Below are 18,588 nucleotides of genomic sequence, written 5' to 3'. Positions count from 1 at the left end.
AAATATGAATTGGTCTCAGGCCATCAAAGAGCTCAAAAAGCATTTGGAAAAGCAAGTAAGAGAGGTAGAAAAAAATTGGGAAGAGAAATGAGGGTGATGCAAGAAAATCATAAAAAACAAGTCAATGACTAAAGCAGACCCAAAAAAATACTGAAGAAAATAACACCTTAAAAAATAGACTAACTCAAATGGCAAAAGAGCCCCAAAAAGCCAATGAGGAGAAAAATACCTTGAAAGGAAGAATTAGCCAAATGGAAAAGGAGGTCCAAAAGACCACTGAAGAAAATACTACCTTAAAAATTAGATTGGAGCAAGGGGAAGCTAGTGACTTTATGAGAATCAAGATATTATAGAACAGAATCAAAGGAACGAAAAAAATGGAAGACAATGCAAAACTGGAAAAACCACTGACCTACAGAATAGATCCAAGAGAGATAATTTAAAAATTACTGGACTACCTGAAAGCCATGATCAAAAAAAGGACCTAAACATCATCTTTCAAGAAATTATGAAGGAAAATTGCCCTGATATTCAAAAGAAACTGAAAGAATCCACCCATCTATCTTGAAAGGATTCCCAAAAGAAAACTCCTAGGAATGTTGTCACCAAATTCCAGAGTTCCTAGGTCAAGGAGAAAATACTGCAAGCAGCCAGAAAGAAACAATTTAAGTACTGTGAAAACACAATCAGGATAACACAAGATCTAGCAACTTCCACATTAAGGGATCGAAGGGCTTGGAATATATTTCCGGAGGTCAAAGGAGTTGGGATGGAAACCAAGAATCACCTGCCCAGCAAAACTGAGTATAATGCTCCAAGGCAAAACATGGACTTTCAATAAAACAGAAGACATTCAAGCTTTCTGAGTGAAAAGACCAGAGCTGAATAGAAATTTTGACTTTCAAACGCAAGAATCAAGAGAAGCATGAAAAGGTAAACAAGAAAGAGAAATCATAAGGGACTTACTAAAGTTGAACTGTTTCGTTTACATTCCTACATGGAAAGATGATGTGTGTAATTCATGAGACCTTTCTCAGTATCAGGGTAGTTGAAGGGAATATACATATATATGGACAGAGGGCACAGGGTGAGTTGACTATGAAGGGATGATATCTAAAAAAATAAAAACAAATTAAGGGATGAGAGAGGAATATATTGAGACAGGGAGAAAGGGAGAGATAGAATGGGGTAAATTATCTCACATAAAAGTGGCAAGAAAAAGCAGTTTTGTTGGAAGGGAAGAGGGGGCAGGTGAGGGGGAATGAGTTAATCTTGCTCTCATAGGATTTGACTTGAGGAGGAAATAACATACACACTCAATTGGGTATCTTACCTCACAGGAAAGTAGGGGAAGGGGATAAGAAAGGGGGACAATAGAAGGGAGAGCAGATAGGGGGAAGAAGTGATCAAAAGCAAACACTTTTGAAAAGGGACAGGGTCAAGGGAGAAAACTGAATAAAGGGGGTCAGTATAGGATGGAGGGAAATATAGTCTTTCACAACATGACTATTTATGGGAGTGTTTTGCATAATGATACGTGTGGCCTATTTTGAATTGCTTGCCCTCTTAGGGAGGGTGAGTGGGCAGCGAATTTGAAATTCAAAGTTTTAAAAGAAGATATACAGGCAATGGGGCATAGAAATCTATCTTGCCCTACAAGAAAGTAAGGGCAAAAGGGATGGGGGAGGAGGGGGAGTGGGGTGATATAGGGAGGGCTGACAGGGGAATAGGGCAATTGGAATATATGCCATCTTGGAGCGGGGGGAGGGTAAAAATGGGGAGAAAATTTGTAACTCAAAATGCTGAGAACTAACAAATTTTAAATAATATAGTATGGAATTAAAAAAAATTACCAAAACATTATTTCAGTGAGCTAGGAAAAAATATGATATTCATTTGAATGAACAAAAGGTTAAGAAAATCAAACGAACTAAAGAAAAAACAAAGGAAAGAGGTCTAGCAGTACAAGATCTTAACCTATACTATAAGGAAGTAATTATTAAAAGTATCTAGTAGTGGCTAAGAAATACAAAGGTGGATCAGTAGAACAGAGATATGATACATTGTAGTAAATGATTATAGAAACCTCGTATTTGACAAATGTAAAGATTTAAGCTTTGGGGATAAGAATTCACTATTTGGTAAAGAATTGTTAGGAAAACTGGAAAGCAATCTGGCAAAAACTAAGTGTAGGCCAGTATCACACATCATTTACCAATATAAAGCCAAAATGCAATGACATAAAGTGAGATGTAAGTAAATAAGAAGAACATGGAAGACTTTACCTAACAGACTTGTGTACAGAAGAATTTGTGAATAAATGAGAGAAAGAAAGCATTTTGGGATGTAAAATGGATAATTTTGATTATATTAAATTAAAAAGATTTTGCATAAATAAAATGTTGCCAATATTAAAAGAAAAGCAGAGGGGGGCGGAGCCAAGAGGTCACTGTGAAAGCAAGGCATTACTGGAGCTCTCTCACAAATTCTGTCAGATACGTCTAAAAAAAGGAATTTTGAGCAGATTTGAGAGAATCAGAAGCCACAAGTAGAGGGAAAGCGGTAGGAGCGCCAGGCACGCAGGGTACCAGACCAAACCAACCGGGAGCAGCAGAGGAATCCAGCCAGCTCACGCATCTAGGAGGTCGCTGGCCAAGGGCAGAAGTACCGGCTATGGCCACAATCGAGCCCCAGGCCTCTCAGCCCAGGATGGGAGTCTGTCAGAGCTATAAGAGACACTAGCACAGAGCGGGCGGCTGCAGGAGCATACCCCAGAAGCCTCCAGCCCACAGTCTAAAGGTTTGAAACTTGCCTTCTTGAACTTGAGGGGGCTGTGACAGCCATGTAAAACAGCTCTCATCCCTCCACTGAATAAAACCAGAGAACACGACCTCAGGAAAAACAAAGGAAAGAATTTATGACCCAACAAGCGATAGAGAGCATTACAAAATGCAAAACAGATAATTTTGATTACATGAAATTGAAAAGTTTTTGTATAAACAAAGCCAATGCAGCAAAGATTAGGAGGGAAGCAGAAAACTGGGAGAAAATCTTTACGACTAGTATCTCTGATAAAGGCCTCATCTCTAAAACATACAGGGAACTGAGCCAAATTTATAGGAATACAAGCCATTCCCCAATTGAGAAATGGTCAAAGAATATGAACAGGCAGTTTTCAGAGGAAGAAATTAAAGCTATCTATAGGCATATGAAAAAATGCTCTAAATCACTACTGATCAGAGAAATGCAAATCAAAACAACTCTTAGGTACTGCATCTCTCCTGTCAGATTGGCTAACATGACAAAACTGGAAAACAATAAATGCTAGAGAGAATGTGGGAAAATTGGAACACTGTTACATTGCTGGTGGAGTTGTGAACTGATGCAGCCATTCTGGAGAGCCATTTGGAACTATGCCCAAGCGACTATAAAAATGTGCATACCCTTTGACCCAGCAATACCACTTCTAGGGCTGTATCCCAAAGAGATCACACAAGTGGGAAAGGGACCCATATGTACAAAAATACTCATAGCAGCCCTTTTTGTGGTAGCAAAGAATTGGAAATCAAGGGGATGCCCATCAATTGGGGAATAGCTGAACAAGTTGTGGTATATGAAGGTAATGGAATACTATTGTGATATAAGAAATAGGGACGATACGGACTTCATAATAACGTGGAAAAACCTACCTGATACAATGCTGAGTGAGCAGAGAACATTATACACAACCACAGATACATTGATTCTGTGATGATGAACCTTGACAGACTTGGCTCTTCTCAGCAATAAAAGACAACTCCAAAGGACTCATGATGGAGAGAGCTATCTACATCAGGAGAAAGAACTATGGAGTCTGAATGCAGATTGATTGAGAGCAGATTTGCTCTCCTTTCTTTTTTTCTTTTGTTTTTTTTTCTCTTTTGTTTTTGTTTTTTTGTTTTTGTTTCTTCTTCCTCATGATTCATTCCATTGGTCATAATTCTTCTTTACAACTTGACCATTACGTAAATAATTTGAATGTGAAGTTATATGTAGATAAAGATATATCAGACTCCTTGCTGTCTTGGGGGAGAGGGGGGAAGAAAAACTGGAACTCAAAATCATGCAGAACTGAGTGTTGTAAACTAAAATTTAAAATATCTTAATTTAAAAAAAATTTATTTAGGACGAAAATGAGTAAAAACCCCAGAAAATAAAAAAAGAAAGAAAAGCAGAAAATTGGGGGTGGGGGGAGTTGTATAGAAAATTTCTCAGATGAAGGTCTTATATCTCAAATATATAGAGAACTGTCAAAGCTTAAGAATATGAGTCATTCCCCAATTGATAAATGGCCAAAGAATATGAACAGGCAGGTTGTTGTTGTTTTTTGTTTTTAATGAAGAAATAAAAGCTATCTATAGTCAAATAAAAACACTCTGAATCATTACCGATTAGAGAAATGCACAGTAAAACAACTCTGAGGTACCATCGACATTTATCAGATTGGCTAAAATGACAGAAAGGGAAAATGACAAATGTTACAGGGGGTTGTGGAAAAACTGAGACACTAATACACTGTTGGTGGAAATGTGAACTGATCCAACCATTTTGGAGAGCAGTCTGGAATTATGCCCAAATTGTTATAAAACTATGCATACTCTTTGATCTAGCAATACCAGTGCGTGTGTGCATGAGTGTGTGTGAAATGGTGGTCTTCTTTAGTTTGGGGTGGGGAGGAAGTGAGACCGCTTGGAACTTAAAATGTAACAAAAAAAATTATTAAAATTTTTTAAAAAGGATAATGACATATCCTCCCTCATGCTAAAGTAGTTACAGAAAAACATGATGTTAAACAAAACAGTAGTTAACTCCTTGGGAATGTTCATGATTAAACAATTCACAACACCATGTCACAGCAGTTTGGTTATAATATACAACCACAGATGTTATTCTAAATGGCAATGGCTAAGAAAACATTACACAAAATGAACTTAAAAAACTCATTGTTCAATTGTATCAAATAATAGTAAATAATAAAGAGCATTACTCCCAGGAAGGTGAGGAGAAAAGGGGGAGGGGAGAGGGATGAGAAACTTAACACTAAACCATACCATCTACATGCCAAAAAAAAAAAAGAATGTAAAATAATTCTTATTTACTATTTCAGATTCCAAGATGATTTTAAAACTCCACTCTTTTCTTCACTTGGAAAAAAAAATTGAGGCTTTCTTTTCCACTAAGATAAAGAGACATCATGACATATTTAAATGTTCCCCAAAATGTACAACATATTACAGTATATGTGCATGACGAAAAACAGTTCATAAGAAATTCATGCAATGTTGATCATTTAAATTTTGTATTTCCTGATTTATCACATTCTTATCAAAGGCTGAGATTTATTCTGAAAGTCTGACATTAACTGTAGAAAGAAATTTCCAAGATAAATCCAAATATCAACACATTTATATTTGCCAAACTATGTCACTTGATATAAAATTTCTTGAATAGGAAAACTGCTCATAAATAACAAAATTTTCCAATATATACTTTCGAATTCACTAAAGAGTTCATTTTCACTGGCTACAATATTCGCTGTAAAAAGGACAATGATATTTTCCCTCCAAAACACTGACAATATAATTCTTCTTTACAAAAAAGGCTTTTGTTTAATTAATGAATAAGACCTCATTGAGATGCTAAATCATTCCATGCCTTGTAGTTTCCCTGAAAAGGCCAAACAGCATATTCTTTCATAAAGAATGAGTCATGGGTGTAGAATGTTCAGCCTAATTAAAACAAAGACTGGTCTCATATCCACTCCCTTTCTTATAGCTCCTCATTCTACTAAATTTTCTAGTTTTTATGTTAACTGTACTGCTAGAAAAGAATTTGTAAATAATAAATACAATGACATCAGCTACTAATGGGAAACATTAATCACAATTCAGACACTCAATTAGATCAAGATTGAAGTTCTGCTGCCCAAAGCACTGTAGTTAAGAGAAACAATCAAGGACCCTCAACAGGATTCCACTTTGCTTAGCTGGCTTGTGAATTCATTTATAGACCCATCTGGGTAGAGATAGCTTGCATGTTATGAACTCTAAAAAACAAGGTCATGGTCATGAATTTCTCCAAGAAATTCATCCTAGGTCATATGTTCATCTTGGGAGTCAACTATTTTACTATTATTGTTATTATATTAATACTAATAGCAACTAAGATTTATATAGGGCTTTAAGCATTTGAATACATTATCTCATTTTACACTCACCACAACCGTTGGAGGCAGATACTATTATTATCCCCACTTTACATTAGAGGAAGATAAGGTTGCAAGTGCTATTAATTGTCTAAGGAAGGACCTCAACTCTTGTCTTATTAACTTTAAGTCCAATTTCCTACTATGCCAAGATGCCTCTCACTAATCAGGAATCTAATTATACACAGTGTGTCTTAAATATTAGTTTATTTAGGACCCAGTAAGGTAATATCAAGTAAAATGCTACATAAGTATATAGCAAATACACAGATGCCACAGGCAGATAGATATTGAGTTGAAAGCCACTACACCAGCATTTGGTCCTAGCAATTCGATTCAACAGATATGGTTGTGTCCATCTCTCACAGTTTGTCTCTCGTTTCAGTGGCTTCCTGGGTTAGGAATTGTTAGTGGAATTATGGACTAGTCCAACCATTATAGAGAACAATTTGGAACTATGCCTGAAGGTGTATAAAATTGTGCATGCCTTTTGGTTCAGAAATACTGCTATTACGTCTATACACCAAAGAGACAGATGAAAAGGAACTCGTGTGCAAAAAGTTATTTATAGTAGCTCATTTTGTGGTAACAAAGAAATGAAACTATGGAAATACTGACCAACTGGGGAACAGTTGAACAAGTCACAGTATACGAATGCAATGGAATACTTTTGTGCTATAAAAAATGATTAAGGGAATGATTTCTGGAAAAACCTGGAAGAATTATATGAACTGATAAAAAGTGAAGTAAGCAATCGAGGCAAATAATCTGTACGATACCATAAACATCATAAGGAAGATTAACTGCGAAAGACTTAACAACTCTAATCAATACATTTATTTCCCATAATTCCAAAAAACTCATGATATGTGATGATATCTACCTCCATATCGGGAATTAATGGACTCAGACTATAGACTGAGGTTGTTTTTTTGTTTTTTCATTTTCTTGCAGATAGTATTTCTTGCCTTTTCAATGGGTGGGGGAGGGGGCAAGAGGGAAGGAATATAGAACCAAAAATAAAACTAAAATTTAAAAAGTCAATTGCATTTCTATTATAATAACAAAATCCAAGAAGTAATAATAGAAAAGGAAATTCCGTTACAAAAAACTACCAAATGCATAAAATACCAGAAGATCAATCTATCAAAGCATATAAAAGATTTGTATAGAATCAATTACAAAGCACTCCTTAAAGAAATAAAAAACTTAAATAGCTGGAGGAATACTTAGTGTTCGTGGCCATGACAATATGATTAAAAAAAATGACAATATTACCAAAAATCATTTATACTTTTAAATGCTATTTTGTTCATTTCAGTATGTTCAATTCTTTTGACCCCATTTAATGTATTCTTGGCAAAGATATTAAAGTGGTTTGCCATTTCCTTCTCCAGCTCATTTCACAGATGAGGAAAGTGAGGCAAACAGGGTTAAGGGACTTGCCCAGGGTCACAGAGCTAATAAGCATTTGGGGCAGATGTGAACTCAAGAGGATGAGTCTTCCTGGCTTCAGGCCCAGCACTCTATCCACTATAAGATCTAGCTTCCCTTTTAAATGCTATAGCAATCAAATTGTCAAGGAGATTCACAAAACTACCACCTTATTTCAGGCCCTCATCACTTCACACTTAAGATTACTCAAACAGCCTACCTCCTAATCGGTCTCCCTAACTGAAGTCCCCTCTATCCAGTCCATCATCCACAGAGCTGCCAATTATTTTTGCTTAAGTGCACAGATGACCAAGGTATAGCTTCTTGAAATTGTTTAGAAGTTCTGAAAGCCCCTGGAGTCAATTTCAAGAAGCTATACCTTTACTACAAGTTTAACAAAATAAAAATTTCCCAGAAATAGTTAATAGGGTCACTGGAGTTCCAACAATTTAAAAAGAAAAGATCAGGGACCACCAAAAAACAAAACAAAACATTCTCTGCTTAATCAAAGAAAAATATATACAGGTGGAAAAAGTTAAATATTGTGAAAAATATTGCAAAATATCCAAGAAATTTGGAAAAGAAAAAAAAAAACATTGAATGTGACATATTTAGCAAATTCCAGGTGTAGGAGGTTGGAGAGAGAATGGAATATAAGAAAAACCACAATACAAAAAACACTGCTATCTTTATGAGAAGTCACTACTGCTGTGACCTTTATTTTTAATTCTTTAGACTTCAGCAATTCCATAATTGGTAATCATACACTATCTAAGAATAGAGTTGGTAGCCATTTGACTAAAATATAAAATTGTAATTCTAAGATTATTTAGTCCTCTTTAGAGTAAAATGGCATTAAAGCCAAAAAATTCTTATATCCATCATACTTTCACTATTCCCCATAAAGTTCATGGCAAAATAACTCTGTTGTATAGTTTATATTTGTCTACACATGTAGAGTAAGAAGTTGTCATCATGAACATTTCCATAGCTAATGAACTAACGATTTGCTTTGGTCAATGTTTTTTTCCACCTTCTTAGTTTCTACCTAAACCATACCATTCAGTACTTTAAAATTAGAAAAAGTATTCTGAACTCATTAATAATAGTGTATATGAAACACTAGACAGAAAACACAAGGATAGAATAAAATATAAATTTCTATTTGGTTTTTAAACTCATTCACAACCTAGGCCCAATCTATCTTTCCAGTCTCATAGGGTATTTCTACCCTTTCCTGTACTTAACAATTCAATCAAACTAGCCTTTCTCTGTACCTCATACGAAATACATCATCTCTAGTCTCTGTGCTTTTGTCCTGGCAGTCCCTCACGCCAAAAATGTTCTCCCTTCTCATCTCTGGCATCAGGAAATCCCTCTCTTTCAAGATGCAGCTCAAACACCACTTTCTGCACAAAGTTTTCCTGATTCTCCAACTGCTAGAGCCCTCCCTCCCTAATTACCTTGTACTTATTTTGTATATACTTAGATATGTATATGTTGTCTCCACTACTACAATAAAAATTCCTTGACAGCAGATTTCATTCACTCTATTTACACCCAAAGTACCTAGTAAAGTGTCTAGCACATAGCAGGCATGTAATAAATGCTTGGTGACTAATTGGGGAAGGGGTCTTGGGGGTGGGAGAGAGGTTAAGAGAAGTTGGACAGGACTTAGCCTACAAAAAAACTACAAAAAAAAGGAAATTGCTAATGTATTAAACAAATGATAATAGCCAAACAAAGTGGTATTTGAAGGTAATGAAATATTACTATACAATAAGTAATACAAAACACCAAAAATAACAATACAGCTCTTAGCACAGTGCCCAGTACACATCAAGTGCTTAATAAATGTTTATTGATTGACTGGTTGAAAATGAGGTTGTGCCAAAGAAATAATTAGTATACACTGACTATTATGCTTTAAAAATCCAAAATCATAAAAAAATATAAACACAAGACTTTAAAGAGATTGGAAGGGGATACAGAAATTAAATGAGCCATTAGAGCTACTTCAATACAGCTAAAAACATATTTTTTAAAAAAAATCAAATAATGTGTTTTATGTGTTACTTTATTTGAATATTTTTATTGAAAGTTATTAAATTTAGGATACAAATATTGAAAAATAGGGGGGAAATTTCTTTCTTTTCCGATCAAACATTTAAACGTGCTCCATTTGAAATGACTTGTCAGGTCATTTGGAGCTTGATCAAATAGGGAGCACAACACTACTTCAAGGGGTTAAAAGAAATACTAGCGGTATTTAGAAATTACAAAAATGACTAATATTTATTTTAAAAGACTGATTCAACAAATAGTTACTCATGCAAGGCACTGTGCTCCAGAATGTGGTAGGTAAAAAGATTAGTGAGTCACATTTTCTTTTTTCATATAAAATCTAGAAGAAATAAGATATGCACAAAAACATGCCTATCTTAAATTCTGCACTGACAGGACAATAAGAGATTGCAGATTTAGACATAGAAGCGATCTCTAACGCCTTCTAATTCAATTCCCTCATTTTATAAATGAGGAAAGAAACTGAGGCCCAGAGATATTAAGTAATTTGCCCAACATCACAAAAATATTAAGCGCCAGAGTCAGGATTCAAACCCAGATCTTTCAAATTATAGAGTACTATGAGAGTTCAGAGGAACTTCAGATTAGAGAGAGGAAATCTTGAAAATTACGCTTCAAAAGAAAATAATTTATTTCAACTCAACAAATATTTAACATGTGCAAAGAACTAACAGTTACATATGCAATATTTTGTTTATAAAATGGTAATAGTGATCTATCAGTACAGCATGCATATGAAACAACACATTGTAAAATGACTGATTGTTAAACTGATGTAAACTTATAAAAACTAATCTGTAATACAAGAATTCTTAGTTCAAAGTGAATTTCTTATAGCCACATCAGTAAAATATGTGTGGTAGAAACTGACATAAAAAAAATCTCATTTTTTTTTTTACTTCAAATTGACTTCAAAATAACTATTTTGATTAATAAATAGCTTTAGAAAGAAAAAAGAGCTTACACTGTATTTGCCTAAAAAGTCTCCATAACTACAGCCCGGTTTTTTGTATTCTGGGAAAAATATTTCTTCTTAAGGTTAGTTGATAGTAAGAAAGTACTTACTGATATCATCTTCATGATAAATGACAGAGTGAAATGGCAGAGTTCGGTCCTTGATATATCTCTCTGCTGGTTCAACATAAAATGTGCCACCACGAGTCTGGATGAATCCTTCAAATCTTCCATCAATAACTGACCCATGACTTAAGGTTCCTTCTTCACCTATTAAAGAAAAACCATACTAAACTATTTTCTCATCAAGATAGTCTTTGCTCTTAAACTTACCTAAAAACAAATCATCACAGCATAATTCTTGGTACCTTAACTGACAATACATAATGTAAAACAAAATTTATGGTACATGTCATTACATATTTTATTTAAGAATTTTAAAGAACTACGATTTCACTGATATGGATATTCCCTCCAATAACTCAGATTGCAATCCTTCTAAACTGCATCCTGTTCAATTATCCACATTCTCCCACAAATGCTCTAAAAAGGATCCGTCCATTGCCATGAAGGCCTTCCACCCATTCTTTCAATAGTTCAGTGATACCAATGTACTGTTCAGTAGCTTCTCTTTAGACTGAAGCTATGGAATTTGGCTATGATATTCTTGGGAGTTCTCATTTCACCACATTAGATTGATGGATTCTTTGAATTTTTCTATATTTTCTTCCATATTATGGATGTTGAATGTTCATTGAACTAAATTGTTATCTCCTTTATAGAGTTGGAAAATATCTTTCTAAAATATAATTTAAGAATTCTAAAGTTTTTATCTTAATTTTATGCATCTTTATTCCTAATACTTAAGAATTGCTTATGGCACAGAGTGTATGGTTATCAAAGCATTTCTTTGGTGTATTGTTATCAAAGTATTTCTTAAGTACCTATGAACAAAAGATAGCAAGTAATAGCCTAAATCCAATCCAAAAATCCATGAGTGGGAGTAGAGAAAGGCGTTTCTTAGGAAAATTACAGCATTTGTATTCTTTCAGCTATTTGATTTGGGGGTTGAACTTTGTTGTTATAACTCTAACCAATCCATTTGTTCTCCTACACTAAAATATACATGCTACTCATAATTTAAATTTATTCTGTTATCCTCTTTATTGTTATTAATAAAGTAAGTTCTTGATACATGAATGAAAGCAAGAGGCAAGAAATGGGCAAACTGAATTTTTATTTAACCTTCTGGTTCTAGGATATCAAAGTAGTTTTCCTTGATAATTTCTTGAAACATGATGTCTAGGCTCTTTCTTTGACCACAGGTTTCATAGTCCACTAATTCAATCTAAAATCTAGGTCAGTTGTTTTTTCCAATAATATATTTCATATTTTCTTTTTTGTATTGTTTTGACTTTATTTTATTGTTTATTGGTTCATATGAACTAGGTTCTAGGTTCATATGGACTATTTGTGCCCAATCTGTGGTAGAGACTTCCAAGTTCATACTGGGATGATCAGCCACACTCGCATACACAGTAGCTTGCCTCCAACATAGTGATGTCATTTTGATCGTCTTTGAGATAGAAGGACAACTATCATTTCTAGGTGTCTTGTGGAACCATTAATTTCCACTTACCCAATTTTATTTATTGAATTTTATTTTATTTTAGACCCAAAGGCCAGAACACAAACACAGAACAGAGAAAAAGAATAAAACATGAACATATCACAAACTTAAATATGAAACTTAAATACAAAGTAAGAAAGTAAAAAAAGCATGTCATATACACAGCAGAACGTAACGAAGGATTCAAAATATGTAACAACAGACTTTCATTTCAAGAAAGTCTATTTGATAAATAATATATGATATGTTGTGTTGAGAACTGTCCATCCTTTCTTTGTTTCCTTGTGAGTTTTCTTTTGTTCTCTGCTGTGTACTTTTTTACTTTGTTCTTTTTTCCCTCCCCCCTCCCCCACCTCCAACAGCTACAATAAAGTTTAGGTATGTTTCTCTGTAACTATAGATATATACAGACAGATATGCATATATATACATACATATATAGACATATACTTTCCCAAATATACTCTACTCCTGATCTGTTTTTATATTTGTGCATATCTCGTTTCCTATTCCTCCTGATTCCTCTACTTCTACCAGACTACCTTGCCCTCCTATTATTTGCCTACCCCCCTCCAAGGATCCCTCCCCTATCCTCCCAATCACAAAAATCTAAACACCCTTCTATACTCCCCTTTTACCTATTCCCTCATTCTCCCTTCTAAAAATTCATCCCTTGTCCTCTGCTCCCTCTCTATACCCCTACCAATTTATTTCTTATAAATTTAGAAGACTTTTTATACTCTTCTAAACACATATGTATTGTTCCCTCTTAAACCCATTCTCAATGAAAGTACATTACCAGAACTACCAGCCCTCCCCCCCCCATCTAATCCCTCTGTATCCTTTCATCGTCTTGGATCTCTTTTATATAAAATAGTTATTCTTTTTAGCTGTTTCTAAATGGTTTTACCTTTTAAAATTCATTTCATAGTCAGTTTTACCCCCTCTTTCTTATGAGCTTGCCAGTTATTAATAAGAATCTTAGACATACATTTTACATTTTAATATATAAAAGGTTAACAGTCTATCCTTACGAATTCCTTGTAGTCAGTCTTTGGTATGTACCACATATGTTTCTCTTGGTTCTTGTATGTCAAATCTTCTATTAAGTTCAGGATTTTTTTTTAACAAAGTCTTGAAAGTCAAAGTTTATCAAATGTCCATTTTTTTCATTCAAGATAATACTTAAATTTTCAGGGTATGATATTTTTAGACAAAGCCCCAGGTCTTTTGCTCTTCGATATATTGTGTTCCAAGACCTGTGGTCCTTCAATGTCTCTGCTGCTAGGTCTTGTGTAATTCTAATTGTGGCGCTATCGTATTTAAATTATTTTAATCTTGATCCTTTTAATATTTTGTCCTTGAGCTAGAGGTTTTAGGACTTGACTATGATATTCCTATGAGTTTTCCTCATAAGGTCTCTTTTAACTAGTGTTTGATGGACTGTTTCTATTTCTATTTCCCTGCCTTGTTCTAATGCTTCAGGACAATTTTCTTTCATTATTTCTTGTATTACTGATCATAACTTTCAGTTACTCTGATTATTTTTATATTTTCTCTTCTTGATCTATTCTTTCAATCTGTTGTTTTTCTTATAAGATGTTTTACTTTCTCTTCTATTTTTTCATTATTCATATTTTGTTTTATTATTTCTTGATCTCTTATAATTTCACTGGCTTCACTTTGCCCAATTCTAATTTTCAAGGTGTCATTTTCCTCCTTGAGATTCTGGATCTCCTTTTCTAATTGGTTGACTTTCCATGTTTTTCTTGGATTTTTTTTTTTTTACTTTTTCCTCCCTGTCATTTGATTTTTAAAGTCTTTTTTTAAGATCTTCCATAAATACTTTTTGGGCAGGTGACCAGTTGATGTTACTCTTTGGGAGTTTCTTTACTTCAATATCCTCCTCTGAAGATGAACCCCAGTGATCTCTATTCCCATAACAGGTTTCTATGATCGGATTCTTTCTCCTTTGCCCGTGCATTTTTGTGGTAATAGCTTGATTTTTGTAATCACCTCTATCCCTGGGGTACAGGAAATGGTGACTGTTGCCCCAGATCTTCAGTTCTCCCCTCTAGCCTAGAACCAAAGCCAAACTTCCAACCTCCTGTAAGTGCCCACAGCCAGGGGATTTCTGCCCCACTGCTTCTGCACTCACCAGGCCAGTGCTGGTTCCTTCTCATCACCACCACTCTTCTCAGCACAGCTGAGTCTGGCATTCCTCATCAGCAGAGGTTCCTTCAATCTTCCTGGGTTCAAACACCCAACTCCCCTGACTATCCAGGGGTAAAAAGTTCCTGTGGCTGGGGCAAAGGCAGCCTCTCAAACCAACTAACCCCAGGGCTTGTTGTTAACACGGATCCTAGCCTGGAGATGTTTACTCCTAGCAGGGACCAAATGTGGTCCTGGGATTTTTCTCCAGATTTTCTCAAATTGTCCCAAGAAGATCCTGGTTGTGCCCCTATTCTTGTCTTCACCCACACTTTGTTTGCCCTAAGGTGCTATTTTAACTCTTTTGTGGGGGAAAATCTTGAGAGCTTGGAAATTTCTGACCTACTCTGCCATCTTCCCAGAATCCTCTCTCCACCAATTTTTCAAGGAATTATTTCTTCAGAGTCCTTTTTCCATTTGGCCAATTCTGTTTTTTAAAGGAGTTATTTTCATCAATAAAGTTTGGTACCTCTTTTACCAAATGGCCAATTCTATTTTTTAAAGTGTTATATTCTTCAGTATTTTTTATGCCTCTTTTACCAAGTTGTTGTTTTTTTAATTTTTTATTTTCCCCCATTACATGAAACACAATTTTAAACATTGGTTTTTATAAAATTTTGAGTTCCACCAATTCTCTCCCATCCTCTCTCCCCTCCCCACCCCCACATTGAAAAGGCAAGCAATTTGATATAGGTTATCATACATAAGCAGTCTTATAAAATATATTTCCACATTAATCATATTGTGAAAAAAGCACAAAGAAGGTAAAAAGAAAAGTATGCTTCAATGTACATTCAGACTCCAGTTCTTTCTCTGGAGGTGGATAGGATTTTTCATCATAGGTCCTTCGGAACTGTCTTGGATCATTATATTGTTGAGAATAGCTAAATCATCCATAGTTTATCATCATATAAGATTGCTATTACTGTGTACAATGATCTCCTGATTCTGCTTATTTCACTTTGTATCCATTCATGTAAATCTTTCCAGGTTTTTCTGAGATCATCCTGATCATCATTTCTTATAGCACAATAATATTCCATCACAATCACATGCTACAAGTTGTTCAGCCATTCCTCAACTGATGGGCATCCCCTCAATTTCCAATTCTTTGCCAGCACTGAAAGAGCTGCTATAAATATGGTGTACTTATAGGTAGCTTTCTTTTCTCTTTGATGTCTTTAGGATATGTACCTAGCAGTGGCACTGCTGGTTCAAAGGGAGGCACGGTTTTATACCCTTCTGGACACACTTTCAAATTGCTCTACAGAATGGCTGAATTAGGATAACACGTCAATAGTGCGTTAGCATCTCGATTTTCCCACATCCCCTTTGTCATTTTCCTTTTCTGTCATATTAGCATAGCTGTGGGGTGGTACCTCAGAGTTTCTTTAGACGTAAAACACTTTTGAGGATGGGCAGGGTAAAAGAAGAGAAAGAGTAGGATAAACCAGGTTGGGGGGGAGGGGGTAGAATGGAAGGAAATACACAATGATCATAACTGGAAAAAAATTATAGCAAGTTTCTTTAATAAAAACCTCAATTCTTAAATATAGAGAGAACTGAGTCAAATGGGATATAAGAAGGCAGTTTTCAGATGAAGTAATCAAAGTTATCAATAGCCAAATGAAAAACCACTCTAAATCACTATTGGTAAGAGAAGTATAAATTAAAGTAATTCTGACATACCACCCTACACCCATCAGACTGGCTAATATGACAGAAAAGGAAAATGACAAATGTTGGAGAGACACTCACACACTGTTGTGCCTCCTTTATTAAGTTCCACTGACTCTTTTCATGATTTCCTTGTATCACTGTCATTTCTTTTTAACAATTTCTCCTCTACCTCTCTAAGTTGATTTTTATAATCCTTTTTGAGCCATGCCTGGACTTGAACAGGGGGACTGGAGGCAGAGACCAATTCATATTTTTCTTTGAGCCTTTGGATGTAGCAGTTTTGACTTAACAAAATGTTGTTTGCTCATTTTTATAGCCCATTTCTTAACTTTTAACTCTATGCTACAGTAGGATTCTGCTTCTGGGGCAGAAGGTTCAGGTTTTTTTGTGCAGCTGTGATCAGAGCTAAATCTGGGGACCTGAAAGTTTTCAGTTTTTCCAAGATGATATGATTTAAGGAGAGGTAGATTTACGACTCTCCTGGCCTGTGCTCTGATCTGTGAGCAATCGCAAGCACTCTCTTCTGCTCCGGAACTCTGGACCTGGCTCCCCCGCACCTACAAGCTCTGGTGTGCTAGTGGTCCTCAGACTGAGACTACCACCCAGCACTGCAAATCTGCCCCCCAGTGCCAGACAAGAGACCCCTGTAATCTTCTGACCAGTTGGCCATCCCCCTTATCGTCTATGGGCTAAGAAGTCTGGAAGCCAACACTACTGCAACTGCTTCAGTTGCCCCCAAGGCCTGCTACACATGGCCTGTGCTGGTTCAAATTGCAATGAACTGCACTCCACTCTCATCCTGATGCAATAGACCTTTCTTGCTGACCAAGTTGTTTTGGGCTAGAAAACTGTTTCACCCCATCCTTCTGTGGATTCTGCCACTCCATAATTTGTTTTTAGGCATTATTTAAAGTTGTTTGGAGAAGAATTTGGAAGAACACAGGCAAGTATCTGCCTTTTCTCCACCATCTTGGCTGCACCCCCAATCTAGGGTTGTCTTAGCGTAATTTTCCTCCCTCATTCTCATTTCTTTACCCAACTTTTTCTCTACCATTCTTATTTGATTTTGAAAATGATTTTTTAGCTTTTCTAGGCATTCTTGTTGGGCTTGTGTCCAATTCATATTTTTCCCCCTTTGAGGCTTTGTAGTTGTTTTGACATCATTGTTTTCTGAATTTGTGTCTTGATCTTCCCTGTCACACAGTAGTTTTTTAGGGCCAATTTGTTTTTCTTTGAATTGTTGTTTGCTCATTTTTCCAGCCTATTTCTTAGCTTTGAACTTTATATTAAAGTTGGACTCTATTCCTGGAGTGGGGGGAGGCAGCGGCACATTTTTTTTCTCACTGCTGTTTTCAGAACGAGTTCTGGTGATCTGGAAGTTTTTGGTGCTTCCAAGGTGGTGTGATCTAGGGAGAGGTGTGGTCATGGCTCTCTTCTGGTCTGCAGTCTGTCCTTACCCAGGAAGGCCCTGATCCCTTGGGATTGCAATCATATTACTTCTCTGGGTCCATGTTCCCTTGGGACTGGAAGTAATACTGTCCCTCAAGCCCCTGCTCCCTTATGACCAAAAATACTCCTCTCTGACTTTGAATTGTAACCCAGAGGTGGGTATAGGCAATGAATGTGCCAAACAGCATTTGATCCTGCATCTAGTGGAGCACAGTGGTCCCCTGTGATCTCTTTCTAGCCACCTGAGTCCCTTAACATCTTCTGGACTGAGAGCTCCCGAAGCCACTGCTGTTTTTGTCAGTACTGCATGGTCCCATCACTAGGGTTGCAACACATGGGCTCCTGGCCAGCCTCAACCTCCCACCTCCATGTCACAGATCTCTTCTTCTGCCCTCCTAATTTATCTTAGGCTAAAAGGATGTCTCATCCTAACCTTTTGTTGGCTCTGCTGCTCCATAATTAGAGATATTATTATAAAAGTTGTTTGGAGGGGAATGTTGGGAGAGTTCAGCTGAGTGCTTCCCTCAACTCTAACACCTTGGTTCCATCATCCCTTCCATAAAATATCTAAAGAGACATATCAAAGTAGAACTAGGACCATCAACTTGTCTTTCATGTTCATCACATGGCAAGTCTGCCTCTATTTCCACATATATGTTTCACTTACGGGAGGTATGTCGATGATAGTGAGGTTTAGTTGTTCCAACAGTGTGTTGGCTAACGTAATCTTCTTTCAATGATCAACTTCTACTTCTGCTAACTACTCAAGTCTCAAAGCCTATTTCCTCCAATCCCCTTGATCTTACCATGGTCCATGCCTTTACGTGATCAACATCTCTTATTCGATATCAAATCAATACTTTGCTTCTCCTAAATTTCTTCATTCTCACTACGACTTCCA

At 36.0% G+C, this 18,588-nt stretch overlaps 1 protein-coding gene across 1 annotated transcript in view; it reads right to left on the bottom strand.

The window, feature by feature from the left end:
* ADAM10 (ADAM metallopeptidase domain 10) overlaps positions 1–18,588 on the bottom strand; it is a 171,114-nt gene that overhangs the window by 70,384 nt on the left and 82,142 nt on the right. Inside the window, exon 4 of the mRNA XM_036735307.1 lies at positions 10,829–10,987. Coding sequence (XP_036591202.1) covers positions 10,829–10,987 — 159 coding nt within the window. The remainder of the gene's footprint in view (positions 1–10,828; positions 10,988–18,588) is intronic.

Source organism: Trichosurus vulpecula, chromosome 8 (genome assembly GCF_011100635.1).
Source record: "Trichosurus vulpecula isolate mTriVul1 chromosome 8, mTriVul1.pri, whole genome shotgun sequence".
NCBI lineage: Eukaryota > Metazoa > Chordata > Mammalia > Diprotodontia > Phalangeridae > Trichosurus > Trichosurus vulpecula.
Note: the sequence above shows the minus strand (reverse complement) of the source record. Positions and strands in the feature narration are given on the sequence as shown.